General features: G+C 39.4%; 1 protein-coding gene across 1 annotated transcript; it reads right to left on the reverse strand.

The window, feature by feature from the left end:
• Nucleotides 1-2,554: 2,554 nt before the first annotated feature.
• On the reverse strand, nt 2,555-3,085 carry LOC125382714 (histone-lysine N-methyltransferase SETMAR-like). The gene has a single exon (XM_048401013.1). The coding sequence runs from the start codon at nt 3,083-3,085 to the stop codon at nt 2,555-2,557; it is 531 nt and encodes a 176-aa protein (XP_048256970.1).
• Nucleotides 3,086-22,958: the final 19,873 nt, after the last annotated feature.

The following is a 22,958-nucleotide window of genomic DNA, read 5'->3' on the forward strand; positions in this document are numbered from 1 at the left end:
ATATCACGGCGGGGGACACCAGACACCAGACACACATTGTACCCATGTCGGGAATCGAACCCGGGTCTTCGGCGTGATGAGCGAACGCTTTAACTACTAGGCTACCCGACCACCCCCGTGAGCATTAAATAGACGGGTGACACTCAAGAGGTGATTTGAGCTGTCATCTTCCCTCGGCAGCTTTTACACATAAAATGCAAACATCCACTGGTGTGAACAAGACGGCATCCTCGTGTCGTGATAATACTACAGCGATATCTGTCTATCATGCATTACAGTATATGCTACCGATCGATAAACAAGTTCATTGACCACGACACGGATATTTCCTCATCTGTATAGATATATTCACAGATGCTTTAAATTTAACTAACATGTGGTGAGTTTTGCCAATGCTGCATCATTTAAAGGGCAAGTTCATACGGAAATGAACCTATTTTTCTTGTACTTTTTCCACATTAAAAGTGTTAACCTAGAAGTGTCATAGACAAAAATATAAAAATATCACAATTAATTAACATATTTTTCGCATTAAAACGATTTATATTTTTCACATTTACCAAGTGTTCTATTTCCACAACAAAAACACCATGGCTTATGCCCCTTGCAATATGACGTCATTGGTGCCAATTGATAAACATTATGACGTCATCATGCTTTGTTAGAGCCGCTTCACGTGGTGTAGGTACAGGTGTGTGATTCTAGCGTCTCAGATGCCAGCCAGCATAGTGTTATGCTGAGTCACCACTGCGCCGGAATGTGTCGTAGGCCATGTTTTTTTACCGCAAACTGGTACTTGATATATTTTGCGTTGAGAATAGACAGGGACCCAGCTGAATTGGCACCAATTACGTCATAATCTAAGGGGGATAACTCAGGCCTGTTTAGCTCGAAAAACGAAGGCCTCATAACGGCATATCATTTTCACACTATTGTGAGTTTCCTAATTTCACTGTGAAAAAAATGAGTGTATATTTTCAAACACAGATACTAATTAATTCTAAAATTGCGTTTTGTTTAGAAAAAGATAGAAAGTGATTTTTGCGTGTACACTTCCCCTTTAACGTTTAATGTCTTTACGCTTGGTCTAGACATCTTAACAACGACAAATTATATGAAGCCCCATGTATGAAGTGAGAATGACGCTCTGGGGTGATGTCGGTGTTTCGGAGTGTCTGCACTGCAGACTTCTGGTCGGTCCTGAACTGGAAATAATGTTCTTTTACACTTTCAAGACAAGTCACCTTCAACGTGTCTGTTGGTGTAGTGTGTGTGTGGTCGAACGCATTAACATCACGTTCAGCATACGAAACAGTATACCACGGGAACGTTCTTATCAAATGTGCTTCGTCGGTTATTCCTACAATCGGAGCAGCGAAGAAACGGGTTGTATTATGCTTCGCGTGTGCCACCAAGCCTCTGTCTCAAAGGTTAACCAAAATCCTTAATACAATCAAGCAAGGACTTTCTTTAAATTCACAGAAAGTATTTGAGACAAGTGGAATTAATACCTTGTGGATTCTCAAAGACCCGATTTGCTTAATGTTTTACAATCTCAGAAAAGAAATAGGTTCAATTCTGTCAAGACTTTTCAACTTTCTACACCACTATCCCACATGACAAGCTAAAGAAAAAATTGATTCTATGATCCATGTTGACCATAAGTAAAGTTACATATCTATCTTCCGAGGTTTAGGTCAATTTGTCAAAAATGAAAGCAAATGCCATCTGAAGTTTGCTGAGAAAACAACTTGTGAAATGCTGGACATCCTCATTAATAACATCTTTGTAAAATTTGGGGGTAAGACATTTAGGCAAAACGTAGGCATAACAATGGGCACCAATTGCGCTCCTCTTTTTGTCGAGCTGTTTCTTTATGCATAATTTATGAATTTCTGCTCGAATTGGCGATGTCAAAAACAAGGTAAATTGGCCAGGAATTTTAAATTAAGCTATCGGTACATCGATGATCTGATATCGTTCAATTACCATCAAATAGCCGATTCCCTTCCACAGACTTACCCACCTGAACTAGAGAGGAAAGAAACAAGTGACCAGAATTGATCAAGGTTATAACAGGCCTAAGTAAAACTTTTAAAATGTTTTATGGTCGACATTGGGACCATGTCTTTTTCAATCGTGACCATGTTTTGTTCAGGTGAACAATTGACTTGTCTTTGCGTGTGTTTGTGGCGACTGCCATCGGTGGGGCAGGATACGCTCACCTTTTCGCGATCACCTGGTATCATCACTATTTGATAGTGATTCATTAACACATGTTCATGATTGTTTATACAGGTACAGATGTGTTTGTACAATATTGCCTACCCTTGAGGCTACCATTGTGACGCTTTGAACGGAAAATTTTCCTAATTCATATGAGTAACCTTATGAAACCCACTCTTATGTTGGCGAACATTAAAGCGGAATATCATGCCTAACTCAATATATAGACATGGGCTAGCAAATTACTTAATTAATATACATACGAGGGGATATCAAAAAGGTTTTGAGCCTCACACAGGAAAAGTAAAAGAAATGGATTGTTACTACTTTATTTTTCAACATAGTCCCCTCCCAACTCCACACACTTGTTCCACCTAGTTTGCCAGTCACTGATGCCTGATCGGTAGAAGTCAACATTCTGGTCCCCTAACCAACCCTCCACAGCAGCAGTTAGCTCATCGTCATCTTCCAATCTCCGGCCCCGGAGGAGGTTTTTCAGCCTGGGAAAGAGGTGGAAGTCACTGGGGGCTAGGTCTGGAGAATAGGGTGGGTGAGGGAGGAGTTCGTGGCCACATTCTTGTACAGCTGTCATTGCAACACGACTCGTGTGGACTGGTGCGTTGTCCTGGTGAAGCAGAATCTTACGACGGATTATTCCCAGGCGTTTTACCTTGATGGATTGGCGCACCTGCTTCAATAACTTGGCGTAATACTCCCCAATCATTGTGGTGCCATTGGGCAGGTAGTCGATGTGAATCACTCCTTTGCTGTCCCAGAAGATGGTCATCATAACCTTCTTGGTGGGTCTGGTGGCTTTGAACTTCTTTGTCTTTGGAGAAGTGGCGTGTTTCCATTCCATCGACTCCTGTTTGCTCTCGGGATCATAATGATAAACCCAGGTTTCATCACTGGTTCAATCCTAAAATGAAAATCATCTGGGTTGGCGTTGTACCGAGTTAGCTAGGCTCCACTGATAGTGACCCTTGATAGCTTTATGTCATCTGTAAGCATTCTCGGGACCCATCTGGCACACACTTTGGACAAGTGGAGTTTGCCATGAATTATATTATGTATGGATCCATATGATAGGCCTGTGTTGTTTCTTCTGGCTCATGGAGAGTAATACGGCGGTTTTCCATCACTAGTTTGGGTACAGTGTCAATGTTTTCAGGGCTGGTACTGGTTGATGGCCGTCCGGACCGGGCATCATCTTCTAAGCTCTCTCTGCCACGCTGAAATTCCTTCACCCACCGTTTGATAGTTGCAGACGATGGGGAAGATTCTCCATAAACTGCAGTCAATCGCTCTTCCACCTGTTTGGCAGATTGACCCTCTAGGACAAGGAACTTTATCACCGCTCTGTACTCAGATTTGTCCATTTTGCCAATTCACTAGGGGTAGGTCTCTTCCACGAAGTGTTGTGACAAAATAATTGCAGCCAGCAATATGTTTCTACATAGCATCAGTAGCTAAGACATTCATGTACATCAGGTGTAGCGTATTGTACCATTCGACCAGGAATACTGTGCTCAAAACTTTTTTATATCCCCTCGTAGAACTAAACCGTGTGCTAACAAGTCAAGTAAAAAGGTTAGTTTATTTATATCCTAGTATTCGGCGATAAAACGACTGTCAAATCAAATTAATATAACTCATATGTATTTGGATTTTATACTTTTGACAAACTTGACTATTCAATGTTGAAGGTATACATAACAATTGTTTGGTATCAGAATATATACCATTGCAAATAGACTCAGCAGTTATATCTTGCAATCAACATTCCTGTTAGCAATGAGCCATCAAGACGAGATAAATAATCATTTATGTTATGAACCTGATCGCCGCTTCCCGGGGTGCTGAATTAAAGTTTTGGAGAAAGAGGAATGTTTTGGATGGCTAGTCTCAATTCTAGAAGTCTCCATTTCCTATTCAAATTACATTATCTGGCGATAAAGAAAGGCCCGCGCCACGCACACAGTAATAACTTGACTGCATCATAACCTACAGTATTTTAAGTAAGATGCCAATATTTCATTTCCAAGAATAATTACGTGGCTTAGAGTCTCCATGAAACGTAATAAGGTCGGTCACTTACCTCTTCAGTCATTGACACATGTACGTGTTGTTGAGAAGTTATATATACATTTAATGAACAAATGGGAATTTAACATTATGCGAAACAACAGGGTTTAACCTTTTCATTGATATCTTATTGTCATGTATTTCTGAACATATCATACACGATAACCATTTTTCGAGTGATATTTCTCAAAGCAGTTCTTATACTTTAAGTAGCGCCAAGCTCATCGGTAATTCTGTTCTTCCTTCATGGTAGACATGTGGAGGACGTTTCCAAATATGTGGCAAAAATGATGTCCAATGCAATTCTCCATTTTGACTTGTACCATATGTTCACCTGTATTTTGTAGGTGAACATTTGACTTTCCTTTGCATGTGTTTGTGACGGGTGCCATCGGTGGGGCAGGATACGCTCACCTTTTCGCGAACACCTGGTATCATCACTATTTGATAGTGATTCATAAGCAAATGCCCATGATATAGTCGGAAATCGACTATTTCTATTGACTAGGGAAAGGGTTTTGTCGCTTTATTATTATTATTATTTAATCATACCTGGAACCGCTGGGCAAGAGTTATTTAAAACATTTATTTTTTAAATTGATCTTTAACTACTCTGGAACTATCAATTATTTATAGCAGTTAATAGATAAAGATATTTCATCACACCATAGGAATATTGCTTTTGTATAGCTTTTGTATATATTATATCCGTATAGCTACAGTGAATGGCAACGTTTTCATCTCATAAAACAAAAGTATTGTCTGCAGATACTGTGTAATCTGTCCTGTGTACAGATACTTTGTAATCTGTCCTGTGTGCAGATACTTTGTAATCTGCCCTGTGAGCAGATACTTTGTAATCTGTCCTGTGTGCAGATACTTTGTAATCTGTCCTGTGTGCAGATACTTTGTAATCTGTCCTGTGTGTAGATACTTTGTAATCTGTCCTGTGTGTAGATACTTTGTAATCTGTCCTGTGTGCAGATACTTTGTAATCTGTCCTGTGTGTAGTAACTGTGTAATCTGTCCTGTGTGTAGATACTTTGTAATCTGTCCTGTCTGCCGATACTTTGTAATCTGTCCTGTGTGCAGATACTTTGTAATCTGTCCTGTGTGCAGATACTTTGTAATCTGTCCTGTGTGCAGATACTTTGTAATCTGTCCTGTATGGAGATACTTTGTAATCTGTCCTGTGTGCAGATACTGTGTAATCTGTCCTGTGTGCAGATACTGTGTAATCTGTCCTGTGTGCAGATACTGTGTAATCTGTCCTGTATGTAGATACTTTGTAATCTGTCCTGTGTGCAGATACTTTGTAATCTGTCCTGTGTGTAGATACTTTGTAATCTGCCCTGTGTGTAGATACTTTGTGATCTGTCCTGTGTGCAGATACTTTGTAATCTGTCCTGTGTGCAGATACTTTGTAATCCGTCCTGTGTGCAGATACTGTGTAATCTGTCCTGTGTGTAGATACTTTGTAATCTGCCCTGTGTGCAGATACTGTGAAATCTGTCCTGTGTACAGATACTTAATAATCTGTCCTGTGTGCAGATACTTTGTAATCTGACCTATGTGCAGATACTTTGTAATCTGTCCTGTGTGCAGTAACTGTGTAATTTGCCCTGCGTGCAGATACTTTGTAATCTGTCCTGTGTGCAGATACTGTGTAATTTGCCCTGTGTGTAGATACTTTGTAATCTGCCCTGTCTGCCGATACTTTGTAATCTGTCCTGTGTGCAGATACTTTGTAATCTGTCCTGTGTGCAGATACTGTGTAATTTGCCCTGTGTGCAGATACTTTGTAATCTGTCCTGTGTGCAGATACTTTGTAATCTATCCTGTGTGCAGATACTGTGTAATCTGTCCTGTGTGCAGATACTTTGTGATCTGTCCTGTGTGCAGATACTTTGTAATCTGTCCTGTGTGCAGATACTTTGTAATCTGTCCTGTGTGTAGATACTTTGTAATCTGTCCTGTGTGCAGATACTTTTTAATCTGTCCTGTGTGCAGATACTGTGTAATTTGCCCTGTGTGCAGATACTTTGTAATCTGCCCTGTCTGCCGATACTTTGTAATCTGTCCTGTGTGCAGATACTGTGTAATCTGTCCTGTGTGTAGTAACTGTGTAATCTGTCCTGTGTGTAGATACTTTGTAATCTGTCCTGTCTGCCGATACTTTGTAATCTGTCCTGTGTGCAGATACTTTGTAATCTGTCCTGTGTGCAGATACTTTGTAATCTGTCCTGTGTGCAGATACTTTGTAATCTTTCCTGTGTGCAGATACTTTGTAATCTGCCCTGTGTGCAGAAACTTTGTAATCTGTCCTGTGTGCAGAAACTTTGTAATCTGTCCTGTGAGCAGATACTTTGTAATCTGTCCCGTGTGCAGATACTTTGTAATCTGCCCTGTGTGCAGATACTTTGTAATCTGCCCTGTGTGTAGATACTTTGTAATTTGTCCTGTGTGCAGATACTTTGTAATCTGCCCTGTGTGCAGATACTTTGTAATCTGCCCTGTGAGCAGATACTTTGTAATCTGTCCTGTGTGCAGATACTTTGTAATCTGTCCTGTGTGCAGATACTTTGTAATCTGTCCTGTGTGCAGATACTTTGTAATCTGTCCTGTGTGCAGATACTTTGTAATCTGTCCTGTGTGCAGATACTTTGTAATCTGTCCTGTGTGCAGATACTTTGTAATCTGTCCTGTGTGCAGATACTTTGTAATCTGCCCTGTGAGCAGATACTTTGTAATCTGCCCTGTGTGCAGATACTTTGTAATCTGTCCTGTGAGCAGATACTTTGTAATCTGTCCTGTGTGCAGATACTTTGTAATCTGCCCTGTGTGCAGATACTTTGTAATCTGTCCTGTGTGCAGATAGTGTGTAATCTGCCCTGTGTGCAGATACTTTGTAACCTGTTAATCACATACTATTCGTGATAATATGTAAGCTTGCCATGTTGAAATTTACCGACAATACCTGTGTAATATGGTTTTGACAAAATTTGAATAATTTGAACTTTTTTAACACAAACATCATGCTCCAAATTCCCGATTCCAGGCGGCAACATGTGTTACGGACGTTGGTCTGAGATATGTTCAGGCATTGATGAACCCCAACCTATGTATTAATGAATCGATTTTTCTTCTGAAATGCGCTTGGGAAGGTACCAACCGAGTAGGCTTTCTTTTAAGTTTTTCCATGGTAATAAATTAAACTTACAAAGGTAGTGTTAGATATGAATATATGAAAACAAATTCAATCAAAAAATATATTTTGTTCAAACAAGGGTCGAAGACAATAGCCTACCAAATTCGTACGTATAAAAGGTCGACAACGAGCTCCACCAAAGGGCTTCCCGATCTACAGCTTATACACGTGATTTGAATACAAATGAAAATTTGAATTTTATTTAATCCTCTGATTGCATATTAGCTTGAATGTCACATGTCCTATGGTCGTTTGTGTTAACAGATACATCAAAATAAAACAAACGTTTTATTGCGTGTTCAATTGCGCAAGCTCCGAGTACTAAATAGAGCTCAAGTTGGACCAGGATACAAATGCCAATAAGTCGGTTTGCCTGTCTCTTGCAATTGATGGGTGGAAGAAACATATAACTGTAATTTGAAAAGGTCTCGTATTAATATTGATGGCTACAATTAAATATAAGCGTACCAACAAATTAAATCAAAACGATTCCCGGTTAGCAACTGACTGAACATACCTGACTTAACACCATTTTGCATATGACTTTCAGCTTTTAACTCCAGGATGAAATGCATGCATCAATGGTAAATTGTACTAATCGCTCGGAAAAAATAAGCAAAGCTGTAGGTATCAAGGATATCACATGTCACCACCTTTTCCCACCTGCCACACAGACCATTTATAGAACTTCAATATTCGTTGAAGGTCAAGGAGGTTTGTTATACATATAATCAAGTGTAATGTTCCGGACACTCTCTTGTCAAACATTTACAGATAAGAATTCCTGACTGCCAATTCCGCTTCGACAAGATATTCTTGAGAATCTTCAAAGCAAAACCGTATATGTTTGTTTGTTTGTTGTTTAACGCATCATTCAGCAATAGTCCAGCTATATGACGGTCTCTTGACCAAACAGTCCAGTGACTGACATCATGAGCATTTACCTATGCAATTGGGATACAATGACCAATGACCAATGACCAATGCAATGACCAATGATCCATAAAAAAGTCATCGATTCTGACCTCCCGATCCCGTTAGTCGCCTCTTACGACAAGCATGGGTTGCTGAAGATCAATTCAACCCAGAATCTTCAAGGGGCTAGCACAACAGTAGCATATTGAGTTACCGTTAATTGCTAGTCAAAAAAGAAAGATACACTTTAATGTTAAAACTTCTATTAGTTTTGTGACGTTCAGAAAAGTGAACATGTAAGTGGTAACAGACATAGTAACTCAATTCTAAATAAATTACATAACACCATATTATTCAGGAATAATATGTCTGAAAGCCATGATAATTATTTCACCAAACACAATAACGATGGGTCCCATCTGAAATATCGCTGTCGGGGCAATGAGAGGCGTATAAATATATCCCATGACTAAGTACACCTTATTGCATTATTTCTATTTCCCTCTGTTTCATGTGGTAATGCTGCTTCTGGTGATCAGACATCTGGCAATACACTATGATCGATCAGACATCAGAATATGCTGGCATTGCCTTCAAGCAGCTGTCTTCATGATGAAGAGGGTCTGTCTGGCTCGTACGATCTGGTAACGGCGGTGTACATTATTACTTCCGGCAATATGTATGTGCTCCGGATAAACAGTGAATTAGTACACTGCTGTTAAGACTACTCCGGGTATATCACCACGACGCAGAATGTAAATATAACGTCAATGCTAGAGGCTAACTAATCTCTATTCTCCAACGAAACAGATTCCAGTGGGCGTAAAAGACAAAATAGTGGTGAACAAATACGAAAATGAAAATCAGTAATGACACCAGGTGTTTGCGAAAAGGGTAAGCATGTTCTCCCCTTGCGGTATCACCCACCGTCTAATCTTGTTGATAGTATAAACAACGATCCATTTCCTCTAAGTACAATGATACAGTTGCCAGGTCACACAATGTAACTATTACTAAGCGAGAGTTGGGAAACCAGCTCGCATAGCAGAGGTGTCACTATACACTGTCACTAAACCCTTATTCGAGTGGGCATTCACACATGATCTATTCTAGTCCAGCCACAATACATATTCCAGAAGGTAAACAACGTAATAACGTTAACAGAATTGGTATAAATGGAATTGGAATGTCTAAGATATACACAAATGTATGGCATGTTCAGTTATCAAATAGACATGCAGTTATTGCCAAGGTTAATAGCTTACATTTAGGATTTAACAAAGAACAAGATACTTTCTCACCTGAGTGGGGGCGGTTGGGTAGCCTAGTAGTAAAAGTGTTCGCTCGTCACGACGAAGACCCTGGTTCGATTCCCCACGTGAGTATAATGTGTGAAACCAATTTCTGGTGTTCCCCGACGTGAAATTACTGGAATGTAGCTAAAAGCGGCGTGAAACAATACTCACTCACTCTCACTCTAGCTATTAATCGACTTGTACGTCACGCATGGCTTACTGGTGAAATGTTTTGATCCGAAATTCCCTCGGAGATCCGAAAATACATATGTAAAATTATTAATATCATGTCTTACTATAAGTATGCATATGCATCTTACTGTTGTTGTGATGCAGCAAATGACAGAAGTCCTGGTAAAAGTGCAAGTCTCATGGGTATATACAAATTTGCAGATTTAATGCAAATATCGTATTCAAAATACCGAAAGCGGCACGTAAATAAGGATTAGTTGCACGTTTGTCCTGTCCATCACTTTCAAGGGCTGAAATGAAAATACAGCGGAGGCTGAGCCTTTATCTACAAAGGCTCCATATATGGTCTGATTGGAGGAAATTACCTAAATAATTACACGGTTCATCGCACAAGCTACCTCCAATATCATCGCACAAGCCCATCCCTCCGTTCGCACTGCAGGTACAGGTGGGATTAACGGATTGAAATTAATTCCTCATTCTTTCAACAACGGATGTGTGACAAAGGCCGTTTACATCACAAATTGAGTTCACTATTAGCTGAGAAAACTATGTGCGGAGCATACTATATAATCAATTACGTTTATTGGCGTTTCGGTACTTTCATTTATTTTGTTGTGAGACTTGTCTGTGTTTAAAATATTCGCTAGCCAGTGTATAAACTGATTAACCATCGACGTTACTTACGTCGTTCCATTTTGCGGTATCCTGATCGCAACTTGCCGATATGTACGACTCTGACAGTGGTAATAGAGTTATCGTGAAATGTGAGTGTTTCTCAGAAAATGGATTGGTGATTTCGGAAGCAGTACAAATGAACCCCAAGCTGAGACTGACAATCGTGACGAAAATGGTCAAGATGATCCCCATCTTTGACGCATGGATTACACGTGATTGCAAAACACAGATTGGTTCGTTTGTGGTGTATATTTTCTCCAAATCACAATATCCCGTTGTAGTCTTGAAATAGCACACTACAAAGATGAAGCGACATGTCTTAGATTCTGGACCAGGCTGGTAGTAATACCCAATCAGTTTGCAGGCATCGCCAGCCTTTGCCAAAAACCACTACGCCTCCTCGTTAGCGCTTTTTAGATTCGCTTGGGTTGTGAAAAATACAGATCTCGAAGTACGTACTTTTAATTAAGTGCAACAGCGCTAACTTTACGTTTTCACACTTTTTTCTTTGCTATCGTATTGTACATTAAACTGGCTACATAATGATGTAAGAAATATCTATTACTATTTTTCATGATACTTGCACTTTAAACTTCGAGTGCTGTTGTGGCAAGATTTTAACAGCGGGAGCTAGTAATCCATAATTATCCACCATTGTGTTTACATGCAAGGCTTGATCATCCGAGAGTGTACCCATATCTGATCATTTGAGAAGTTTCGGCTAGATCGCGACGCGAGGGCAATTAAGGCCTTTTATAACTTTGCCTAATCAACTTGCCAACTGTGGATTGGATACCTATTTGAAAACAACGAATTCCTGCCTGCTTCAAATACTATTTGGTATACAAGAACGGATATATACCTGTTTAAAGACATACTTACATCAATGACAGGGCCTGTTACATATTGCCGCTGCCTATGTGTCCCACCGTATTGCCTGTTTGTAAACCAAAAACTGCGTTTCAATATTATGTATTCAATATAGTCGATTCACTGTTTTTGTGTGGTCGTTTACATATTGCACTTTTTAGTTCTGTTTGTACCGATTTCTATGTTAATCTTTTCAATTTGGACATCACGGTGTTAAGGTAAAAACCAATATAATATAACCAATATAACCTGTACGTTTCCTTAATATGTGATTACAACTACAATATCTGAAGCGTGTTAAATATTTAATTCATACAAGCAAAGGTGTTACAATCACTGGCATGCAGCAACCTATGTTTCATAATGTCCCTAATGATTTTTCACAATTGTTAATGTTGTACATTTGTTCACTTGGACTGATTGTGTTTTGTTCCTGCAATGCGTGTCACATAGAAACATATGTCAGCCATCTTTTCTCATGCAGTGCCCAATTGATCATCACACTGACCAGCGGACAGATGAAAAAGACATAATTTCTTGTCAGTATTGTTGGAAAATATGAGTGAGTGAGAGAGTATGGTTTTACGCCGCTTTTAGCAATATTCCAGCAATATCACGGCGTTAGCAGGGCGTTAGAGTAGACATGTTTGTATAACTGTCAAAGGCAACCGAGAAGGCAATCGCCAAACATTAACATGTCATTAATCAATTTGAGCAAATATCTCCGCTCACACAATTCGCACACGCGACTGGAAGGGAAAACGAGACATCCCTCTGGCATTGAGCGTCAGGACAGTTCCGACAATGTCCTATCTATGAATAAAAGCGCTAAACGACTACAGTCCATGGAGAGTATCACAGCAAAGCTTAACGACTACAGTCCATGGAGACTGACAGCAAAGCTTGTCTATTCTGAGAGTAGCAAGATAAGCTTCGTACACATTATCACGAGCGTATGGTTATGGTCTCTGCTGGATTGCATCAATAATTTACCAAGTGCTAGTCACTGGGAGTGATAAACGCCTTACTTATTTACTGTTCCGCTAACTTATTTTGTATGGGAGAATAATAGATAGGTACAAAACGCCTACACCAAGGCGTCGGTGATGTTTGATGTTTCATCAAGTGTTCTCTGAACGAATGTATTAAATCAACTTTTAATTACGATTTGAGGACTGAAAAAGGATTAAGTTCTTTATCTCTCAGATTATATATACGTTGTCTTTAAGCGCTATCTCAGAAACATGTAACAGGCTAAACTAAATGGAAAATATATCCTCTAAATGTTGTAACCATGAATGTCCTCAGCCCCATTGTGATCAATGTCTCCATCCACATTATTTTGCCTATTAAAATTTACTTTGGAAAACATGAAGATTACAAACGAATTAAGTAAATGTTAAGTTTTTCTTAAAAAGGGACCTTAGTGTACATGCAGGCATATCGGATTTAATATTATATTTCCGTTCACTTGTTTCTACACTATGTTTTCTACTATGACAGTGAAGAATGCTTTATTCTGATTGGTTCAAAAGAGGTTTCCTTTTTGTTACGGAAATCTCTTTTAAATACACTAAGACTTTTCACACGAAAATGAATACATCGATGGCCTACATATCGATTCAAGAAATATGACCTGTGAAGAGCCGGGGTAGAATAGGTCTTCAGCAACCCATGCTTTACCTAAAAGGCGAGTATGTTTGTCGTAAGAGGCGATTAACGGGATCGGGTGGTCAGGTTCGCTGACTTGGTGGATGTATGTCATCGTATCCCAATTGCGTGGATCAATGCTCATGATGTAAATCACTGGATTGTCTGGTCCTGACTCGATTATTTACAGACCGACGTAAGTTTGCTGGAATATTGCTGAGTGCGGCGTTATACAGCAAACAAAACCAATCTAAACGTAAAGAATAGGTGCCGATCGATCAACAAGAATGTTACGAGTCGATTCCCAAATTGAAGCAATATGTTCACCCAGAAACCTGTTCATAAAAAAACCGTGAAGATTCCGGGGCGTGGGTAGCTCTTCAGCATCCCATGCTTGCCGTAAAAGGCGACTATGCTTGTCGTAAAAGGCGACTAACGGGATCGGGTGGTCAGGCTCGCTGACTTGGTTGATGCATGTCATCGATCCCAATTGCGTGGATCGATGCTCATGATATCAATCACTGGATTGTCTGGTCCAGACTCGATTATTTACAGACCGCCGTCATATAGCTGGAATATTGCTGAGTGCGGCGTTAAACAACAAACAAACAAAAAACAAACAAACCTGTACATAAAAGAAGTCAGTATGAAACCAACAACAAACCAACAAATGGTATACAATGAACAACTGTATTACAAAATTAACTTAGTTAACAAATCAACACAAATTACTGCACAGCAATTACGGTAGCAGTAGACAATAGAGTAGTAGTACCATATTCTATGGCAGTTTAAAATGTGAGAGCAGTGAACACGACAATGGTATGAAAAATAATTACCTTGCCATAACAGTATTCAAGCTTCTGAGATGGGCCTAGACTGGGAATCCTCACCACTGCTTACAATAAACAGTACTACATTCCTCACAACTAATCATTGTCCAAATATAAAGCAATGGTCTTCTACTGAATCTCAAAAGAAAAATGTAAAACAGTTACAATCATTGTTTAACAATACATTGCACTGCCATGTAACAATATTTCCTCTATTACATGCTGGGTCTCTAATACAAGCCATGTCTCTAATACACACCGGGTCAACGGCACTAGCCATATTAATAAACGGATGAGAGTCTAATAGAAGAAATACGGTAGGTTGATATCGAATGTTTTTGGCGATGATATAACGTTCCAGGCCGTCACCCTGACTGCTTCGATCATGAGATTACAAGACTTTACGAAACCATGTCATTTGCACAACCGATAATGAAAAGTAAAACATAACAATGTAAAAGTTGTTTTAAAAAAATGACAACATGTTGTGTACAAACCTTTTGTGATCTTTTTTTTTTTATTGCAATATCCGTCAACCACCACCGTTAACTTAGGATTTAGCAGGAGGGGATTTGAAAGTCCATCAGAAAACACTCCTCCCATCCGAAGGACATGAAAACAATGTTCCGACATCGCTGAAGTCACAGCACAGGTACTTGATCATAACAACTAATCAGACTTGATGAAATGTATTTTAGAACATGCACAATTAAGGAAACCATACACAAACCACTGTCTCTGGGCCACAACGGTCACATATTTTTATCACTTTGGCGTCTTATGCACAGTGAAATCTTGAAATAGACAGGTCAAATCCATTCCTTCGTGTCAAAATGGCCGGCTCGTCTGAATCCTAAAGGCAAATTGTCAGAGGCAAGGATATTGTAAACAAAAATATTGGCAGCCACTGACAGGTAAAAATAAAATTAAAATAAGGGGTATCTACTCTATAGTGGGACTACATCAAATTTCAAAACACAGTAGTTTTATCTCCTACACGAATCATGCTTTTGAACACCATAATGTCCCATGCAATACCATATTTTGACTTGTACCAAATATTCTCTTGTTTGTTATTTGTCAGGTGAACAGTTGACATGCCTTTGCATGTACATGTGACGATGCCTACGGTGGTACATGATATGCTCACCTTTTCGCGAACACCCAGTACAATTTCTATTTTACAGTGATCCACAAAGACATGCTTGTGATATAGTCGAAATCGTACAATGGGCTCCCATTTTAGGAGATAATAACAATAATAATAACGTGTGTACTTACATGGCGCTAAACTCCGAACACACTCTTTGTTCAAAGCGCTAACAGTATTACCCCGGTCAATGGAAAAGAGTGCACTTAATTTTTCCATTCTCAGCTCCCGTGGGAGTTTACAACTCAAGCTGTCTGTAATTTAGTGTGGTTATGGATAGGGATTTGTTGCTTTTCACTTGCTTCAGATAGACTCCCATATAATACTCATATGACTTTGTCGCTATTACGTGCAATAATATTGAACGCGACGGTAAATCCCATTTCACCTCACCTCGAGTGTCTCTAATATACACCCGCTGGCATTGCTTCCACATAGCGATCTTTTGCTGTCATAGGTCTTTGTACGTATGGGCGGCACGACAACAATCTCCCCGAAGAAGGACTACATTGTACTTGAAGACACACTAAACCTAAGCGGGTTTTTTTGTATTCAGTGCACCCCTGCATTTATAGCCTTTCCCATTGCCTGTTGACCACATCATGGTTCAAATGATGAACGAGTAAGTCAGACAATTCTGGATACCTTACCCATTCTTCATTCCATTGCAAGGAGGTGAATTCTCTTTTAAAAGAAGGGAAATTGATTTTATATTCAACTCAGACTAATTAGATCGAGGAACAAGACAACCTGTTTATTATGACAGAGGAGGTTTTAGCGATGACGCATAAATTACAAAACCATTTTAAAAAGTGTTTAAGAGCGATGCCGCATTGCAGATGATGTTGCTCATTCAAACGAATTCAAATCGGGAAAGGGATATGTTCTTTGAGAGTAACATACGCAAAACATGCTTGTAAGAAATATGTCACATTAAATGTGGTACCAGAAAGTTGGATTGTGTAGATCGAATGACAAACTAACAACCACAAATTAAAAAAACAACAACAATTTGTAGTATCCAGTCGAACTGATGATCATCAAAAGAAGGCATGGTCATCACACTTGCTGCTGTTCAGAGACAATTATTTGTACTGTTTCTTACTTCCATAAATAACCTATGTGATGTCGACACGATTTACACCATAAGCAGTGAAAACAACGTGCATCGTTGATGTTGTTTATTGTTGAAGTTTATCAAGTTTAAAGATTTGTTTGTTTGTTGTTTAACTCAGAACTCAGCAATATTCTAGGTATATGGCGGCGGTCTATAAGTAATCGTGTCTGGACCAGACAATCCATTGATTTATAAGATGAGCATCGATCCACGCAATTGAGAGACGATGGATATGAATCAGTCAAGTCAGCGAGCCTGACCAACCGATCCCGTTAGTCGCCTCTTACGACAAGCATAGTCGCCTCTTACGGCAAGCATATGCATGGGTTGCTGAAGACCTATTCTAACCCGGATCTTCACGGGTCGTTTAAAGATTTAACTTTACATAGGTATTCTGTGCAAATGTGCGTCCATAACATATCTGAATTCTGTGTGTATTCATGCGTGCGTGCGTGCGTGCGTGCGTGCGTGCGATAAGTTTGCATGGAAGCTTTCAACACCGAAATCAAGTAGGTGAAGTTGACAAACTAATATTTCTAACAGAGCGAATGACATTTAATATATGTAAATGGAAAAAAACACCCTGATCTTTTGGATCCCCATAAGCAAACTTTATGTTGTGAGTGGAAACGTCAGCGGACACCTAATTCCCACGAACGAGACATTAATAAATTGTTACCATGAGGTGAATTATTTTCACAAAATCTTAACTGAAACATCTCATATGCTCGAATAATTAAAGTGTATTGACACTATACCAGACAATATATCTATCTGCTTTCCAGAATAGCATGGTAGCTTTGCCATGAGTGTTCTGTCAATGGAGCCAAAAGGACCACGTTTGGTGAAAAAGAAGCGACAAAACCCTTTTATAAGAAATCGATTGTACGATTCCGACTATATCATGAACATGTGCCCATGATACACTGTTAAATGGTGCTGATACCAGGTGTTGGCGAAATGATTGCATCCGTCACAAACACGTGCAATGGCAAGTCAATTGTTCACATGAAAAAATACGGCAACATATGGTACAAGTCAAAAGTGTGTGTGTGTGTGTGTGTGTGTGTGTGTGTGTGTGTGTGTGTGTGTGTGTGTGTGTTAGCTTTAACGGAATATCTTATCTCAAAATTAGAAGAAAAAATATTTGTCGAGTTACCGATATGTGTTCTATCATTAGTACGTTATCACGAACGAGACGTTTCCCCTATTCCAACAGGTTTTGCATTTACATCAAAATCTATGTTTAAATTCTGCTGTTTGTATTCATGATTTTCCTTGCCAGACAGTGGCAATATAGGTTTTTCAATTGGTCAGTTGACGGTTTCCACGGGTAGCAGTCTTGATGAGATGATCATGACTTTACTGGAGCTTTGTCTAGGAAGAGGTTGTTAATAGGAAGGCTGTATTCATCCACATCCACATCTACCATATGCCGTGACCGGTGAGACAATCCAACTTACGCAGTCAGACAACGTCTTTTATCACTCTTTTCTCCAAACATATTACGACATATCACGCAATTACCATACAGAAATATTCAGGCCTCAAGATAATAAATGATTCTGAAAGTGTAGCATTCTCGAATAGATGAACTAATTCATCACTACCTCTGTATTCTGTGTTTTGATAAAGTTTTACAGAAACAAAAGTTGTGTTGCTTTGTTCAGTGTTCAAACACTGTCAAAAGTGTTTTTGACACTGTCATCTACAAACGTTGCCTGCTAGCTCGTTCGCATCGTGATTATGAACCTAAAGGTTGTTCTAGTCGTTATGTCTTCAAAAGTGGAAGTACCGTGGAATAATGTGCAGACTCGCTGAAGAACTGTTTGAGTTATTGGTTCCAAGGGCTTACTAAGCCTTTACGTCATATTACATATGCCAGTCTGTGCAATATTGTTCTTTTGAGTCCATTTCAGAAATAAGATTTATTATCCTTTCCATGCACGCATATTTCTGTACTACTCTTTTAGTGAATTAAGTAGACATAGAACATGCTAAGGAAAGGAAACGAATAAATCTATGTGCGTTTTAGCACGGGTCTAAAATGTAATCATGCTTTATCTGTAATGAAGGACAATGCATTCCGATAAATGTGATTTGAGCTATTCCCATGAGCTATATTGCTGCAGGAGAGTGCAACACTAAATTCATTTACATGGTGTTTAGATAATGTAGTAGTTTGTACAGACTGAATTGCATCTACTCGAGACTAACCCTCGGGGTAACAAAAGTAAGTCTGAGACCATCAAATATTCATTTATTAATATCCTCTCCCGGGGCGAAAACGACTTCATGTAAGCCATCAGACATTGCCTCAGGTCTACCGGTCCTTTCGTTGATTTAGCCTCAAGTATCGTCTTCCAACGTGACTGTATAACGTAGGACGTACACCAACATGTGCGACATATGCGGAGAAACCAGATTTACCAAAGCAGAATCAATACTATCACAACCACAAATAGTACATGTATACGTCTAGTGTTTTCCTTAATAAAGTTCCATTGCTTTCATATGAACAGTTAAACTTGTGCATGTTATTCCGTTTAACAACCATATGTCCTCTGTGGATAATGAACGCCGCGATATAACTGGCATACTGTTAAAAGCGGTGTTAAACCCAACTCACTCACTCACTGTGGATAATGCATGATTCAAGTTTATGTCAACTTGGTGACAACATTATTATTTACACATTTGAAGGCAGATATTTGCATCTTTATCAGTCTTTCATCATCACTTGATTAATTACGGAGCCACTTCTTGCTCTGAAATGCAAAGTACCAATAAGGCATTGCCACCTATACACAATGTGTATCATTACCTTACACAACTTAAATTATAGTTAAACCATTCGCTCTTCACGCCGACTTCAGCGTATATTTATGTACATCACTTATAGGCATAAAGATGATGTTTTGTGAGTTGCAACTAATGTGGTGGGTTGACCAGTGGTAAAAGCGTTCTCTCGTCTCTAAAGATGTGGAATTTCCAGATATGTACATCATGGTGAGGTTATTTTGGTATGCCCTGCCGTAACGTTGCAAGCAAAACTACATATTTACAAACTCACATTACACAATGTGTCATATACATTGTATTTTTTCCTAAGTACCTTAGTTTTTAGTGAATGAGTGAATTGGGCTTAACGCCGCTTTAAACAGTTTTCCAGTTGTATCACGGCGTGTCTACTTGATGTGGGAGGAAAGTATGAACTGATGCAAGTCTTAGACGTTTACCACGTTGGTGAAACCCACCAGCACCGGTATGGTGCTGTCAAGCCTACACATTGCAGGGATTCGACCTCCCGAACAAAGGTTCCTGGCACGCACACAAGAGACGCAACTCTGCATAGCGAATTGCTGCTCCTACGATGAGGGGCGGTCGGGTATCCTAGTGGTTAAAGCGTTCGCTCGTCACGCCGAAGACCCAGGTTCGATTCCCGACATGGGTACATTGTGTGAAGCCCATTTCTGGTGTCCCCCGCCGTGATATTGCTGGAATATTGCTAAACGCGGCGTAAAACAATACTCACTCACTCACTCACTCACTCCTACGATGACTGGGCCACACGTACCCGTCATTACTTGTAATACCTGAAGTACCAAATTATCCTATATGCGAAACTACTAATACATATACAAACTAATTATTTAACGGTCATCTTCATGGTAAATGTTAAGCGCCACGTAGTTGTTGAAACCTTTGACATAATTGGGTTCAGCTCCTTAGGCACTGGCAACAGTAAAACGGTAAACAGATCAATGTAATTTAGCTGCAAGACTTAAGAAAGAGAACAGATGCAATAAATGAGTGTGTAGTCAAAATGTGACTATGAGAGAGGGGGGGAGAGACTATCATTATAGTACAGGATACCGATCGACGCTTATTGTTATAACAAACAGACGATTTTGCATGTACTCACACATCGATTGGTATGAACTACAAACATTCGCCCATTGTATACTGAACCGCAAAGGAAACGTCACCATGGGTAGATATATGAGAAACCTCATTTGTCCAAACACTGTAAACATACTTTGATACATATTGAAAAGATGAAACTTGGCAAAACTGATCATCAAGGTTGAAATTAACGTGTCAAATGTTCTTAAAGTGAAACACGACACTAGTCTCTGAGAAAATGGCATCGAAAGTCAGTATCTCGTGTGTCGGCCATGTGCATTGATGACTGCCGTGCAACGTCGATACATGGAATGGATGAGGCGATTGATGGAGGCCATAGACACTAGAGTCCACACTCTGAGGAACGCCTGACACAGTTCAGCTGCAGATGTCGGCCTTGGTCTTCGTCCCACTTGTGCTCAATGGGATTTAAATCGGGACTGGGGGCAGGCCACTGCATGGTCCTGATGCCATTCTGCTGGAGGAAGTCTCCTTCTGCTCTCGCAGTGTGGGCACGGGCGTTATCATGCTGAAACACGTGGTTGCGGCGACGTGCCAAATGAGGTATGGCGTGTGTTCTCAAGACTTGATCAATGTACCGAGCTGCTTTGACCATGGTTACCATGGCCGTTGTCGTGATGTGTTTGGGCGTTCGGTTTTATTGTCATCTGCTTTGTTCTTTTATCATCAAATTTCATTTTTCCGGACATGGTAATGTTAAACTTTAGAAACTTTGACAAAAATTACCCAGATATTTAAATAACAACTTTTTATGCAATGTTACTATGGGTGACGTTTCTTTTGCGGTTCAGTATAGTACAGGATACCGATCGACGCTCATTGTAATACAATACAGACGATTTTACATGTACACATCATCATGAAGTTACTCAGTGAAAGTTACTTCGAACAAGTGTCGAATTCTGCCAATATTGCACCATTCACATTTCATGTCTTGTCGCTTGGTCTAGACGTCTTAACAACGACTCATAATAAGAAGCCCCATGTATGAATTGAGATTGACGCTCTGCATTGGAGTCGGTGTTTTAGAGTACCACACTCTTCTGGTCGTTCCTGGACTGGAAATAATCTTCTTTCACGCTTTCACACAACAAATCATCTTCAATGAGTCTGTTGGCTTAAATAGTTTGTATGGACTAATGCATTTACACCACTTGCAGAATATTAAACCAGTTTTCGGCTAACATGGTGTTTCACCTACTACATGTATGTTCATCAGTCCATCATTTTTGTCTGGGAACACTGGTATACAGACTTTAGTAAACATATGAAGAGAACCGGTAATGTAAGATATATCTATGGTCCCTAGGACTAGGTGTGCGTTCCATTTCATTCCCTCTTTTTATAAACTAAATGCTAAACTGTTCGCACGACATTATTTCATTACTAAACTAAACACAGATGAATTTATAGGTGCATATACTAACGTAATCATTACGTAATGAACTGTTTATGTGGTATGACATGCAGTTACGAAATAGCTGATTGCCATCTTTTGTAGTTACAACTCATTTGATGGTATCAACTAACAAAAGCATGGACAGTGTTTCAAAGACACAATACACTTAAAGATTTCTTAAGATGGTATGACAAGATGGTTAACTTCTTTGCGTGTGATTTTGAAGGGTGCCACCGGTGGGGTAGAATACGCTCACTGTTTCGCTTACACCTGGTATTATCGTTATTTGATAGCGATTCTTGTATAGGCGGAAGCGTACAACGGAATCTGCTTTTGGCAGAGATCTCTTTTGATCTTGGAAAAGGTTGTCCCGCCTCTAAAAAAAATATGTCTCGAAACGCTGCTCGTTGCTTATTTGAAACACGTTTTTAAGAAATTCAATATAAACTAAATTGAAATGTTTGATTTTCGATATTGCAGCGTAAAATAAAAACACTGCATTGCACCATTATATTGCTAGCCAGTCTTATACATAATCAACATAATTGAAGCTATGACCACTTTTCCAAGAGATGAATCTCATATACCACAGATATACTTTCACAAAGGCGTCAACTTAAAGGAATTGTGAGATAAATAACAAGTGAAAAACATGAAGTAAGTTCCGCTGTGTTATAGAGCCAGGATTTAGGAGCAGGATCTAGGATAGAAAAAGTTTCAAACTTAAGTTAATTGAGCTGGAGAACACCTTTTGCTATCAAATATTCATTGGGAAAAATACTTCCCGAATATGCTTTGCAATGGGTAACATTTTTTAGAAATGACCTCAGGGTCGACAACCAATTCGCATAACCAAGGCGACGATACTTGTTATCTGGCTCGTTGGATCTGGTAATCACATATATGTGATAATATGCGTGCTGCCATGTTGAAATCTACTTCATGCCTGCGTAATATAATGTTTTTTGCAAGATTACAATTTGTTGAATAATTCTGGAGAATTTGCACATTCATATATAGACATCTGGCTCCAGATGACATGTTCGTGCCGATCCAGAGTGTAAGGGAAGCAGTTCCGTTTTGTGTTTGGCTTTTGATGAATCCATTCCAAGAGTTTTCGTGAATCGCTTTTCCCTCAAATATGAGAAAACATAACTCTCTCATAAGTAAAATGTAATTTACAATTTACAACATTGCAATTTCCTGTGTGACATTAAGTTATATTTGTAAAATGTGAAATGCGTGGGAAAAGCAACTTGAATCTGTCAGATGAAATTGATGTTGGCTCTCGTCAGCTTCATAGGTAAGTAACAAAAGTAGTTCATTGGGATCACATTATTCTTATATACTGACAAATGCAGCCGACAAGAAAATCAACAAGGGTTAACTTCACATTAATCAATTTGACCAGAT

The sequence above is a fragment of the Haliotis rufescens genome, unplaced genomic scaffold, assembly GCF_023055435.1.
Source record: "Haliotis rufescens isolate VD_foot unplaced genomic scaffold, xgHalRufe1.0.p SCAF_20, whole genome shotgun sequence".
Lineage (NCBI taxonomy): Eukaryota > Metazoa > Mollusca > Gastropoda > Lepetellida > Haliotidae > Haliotis > Haliotis rufescens.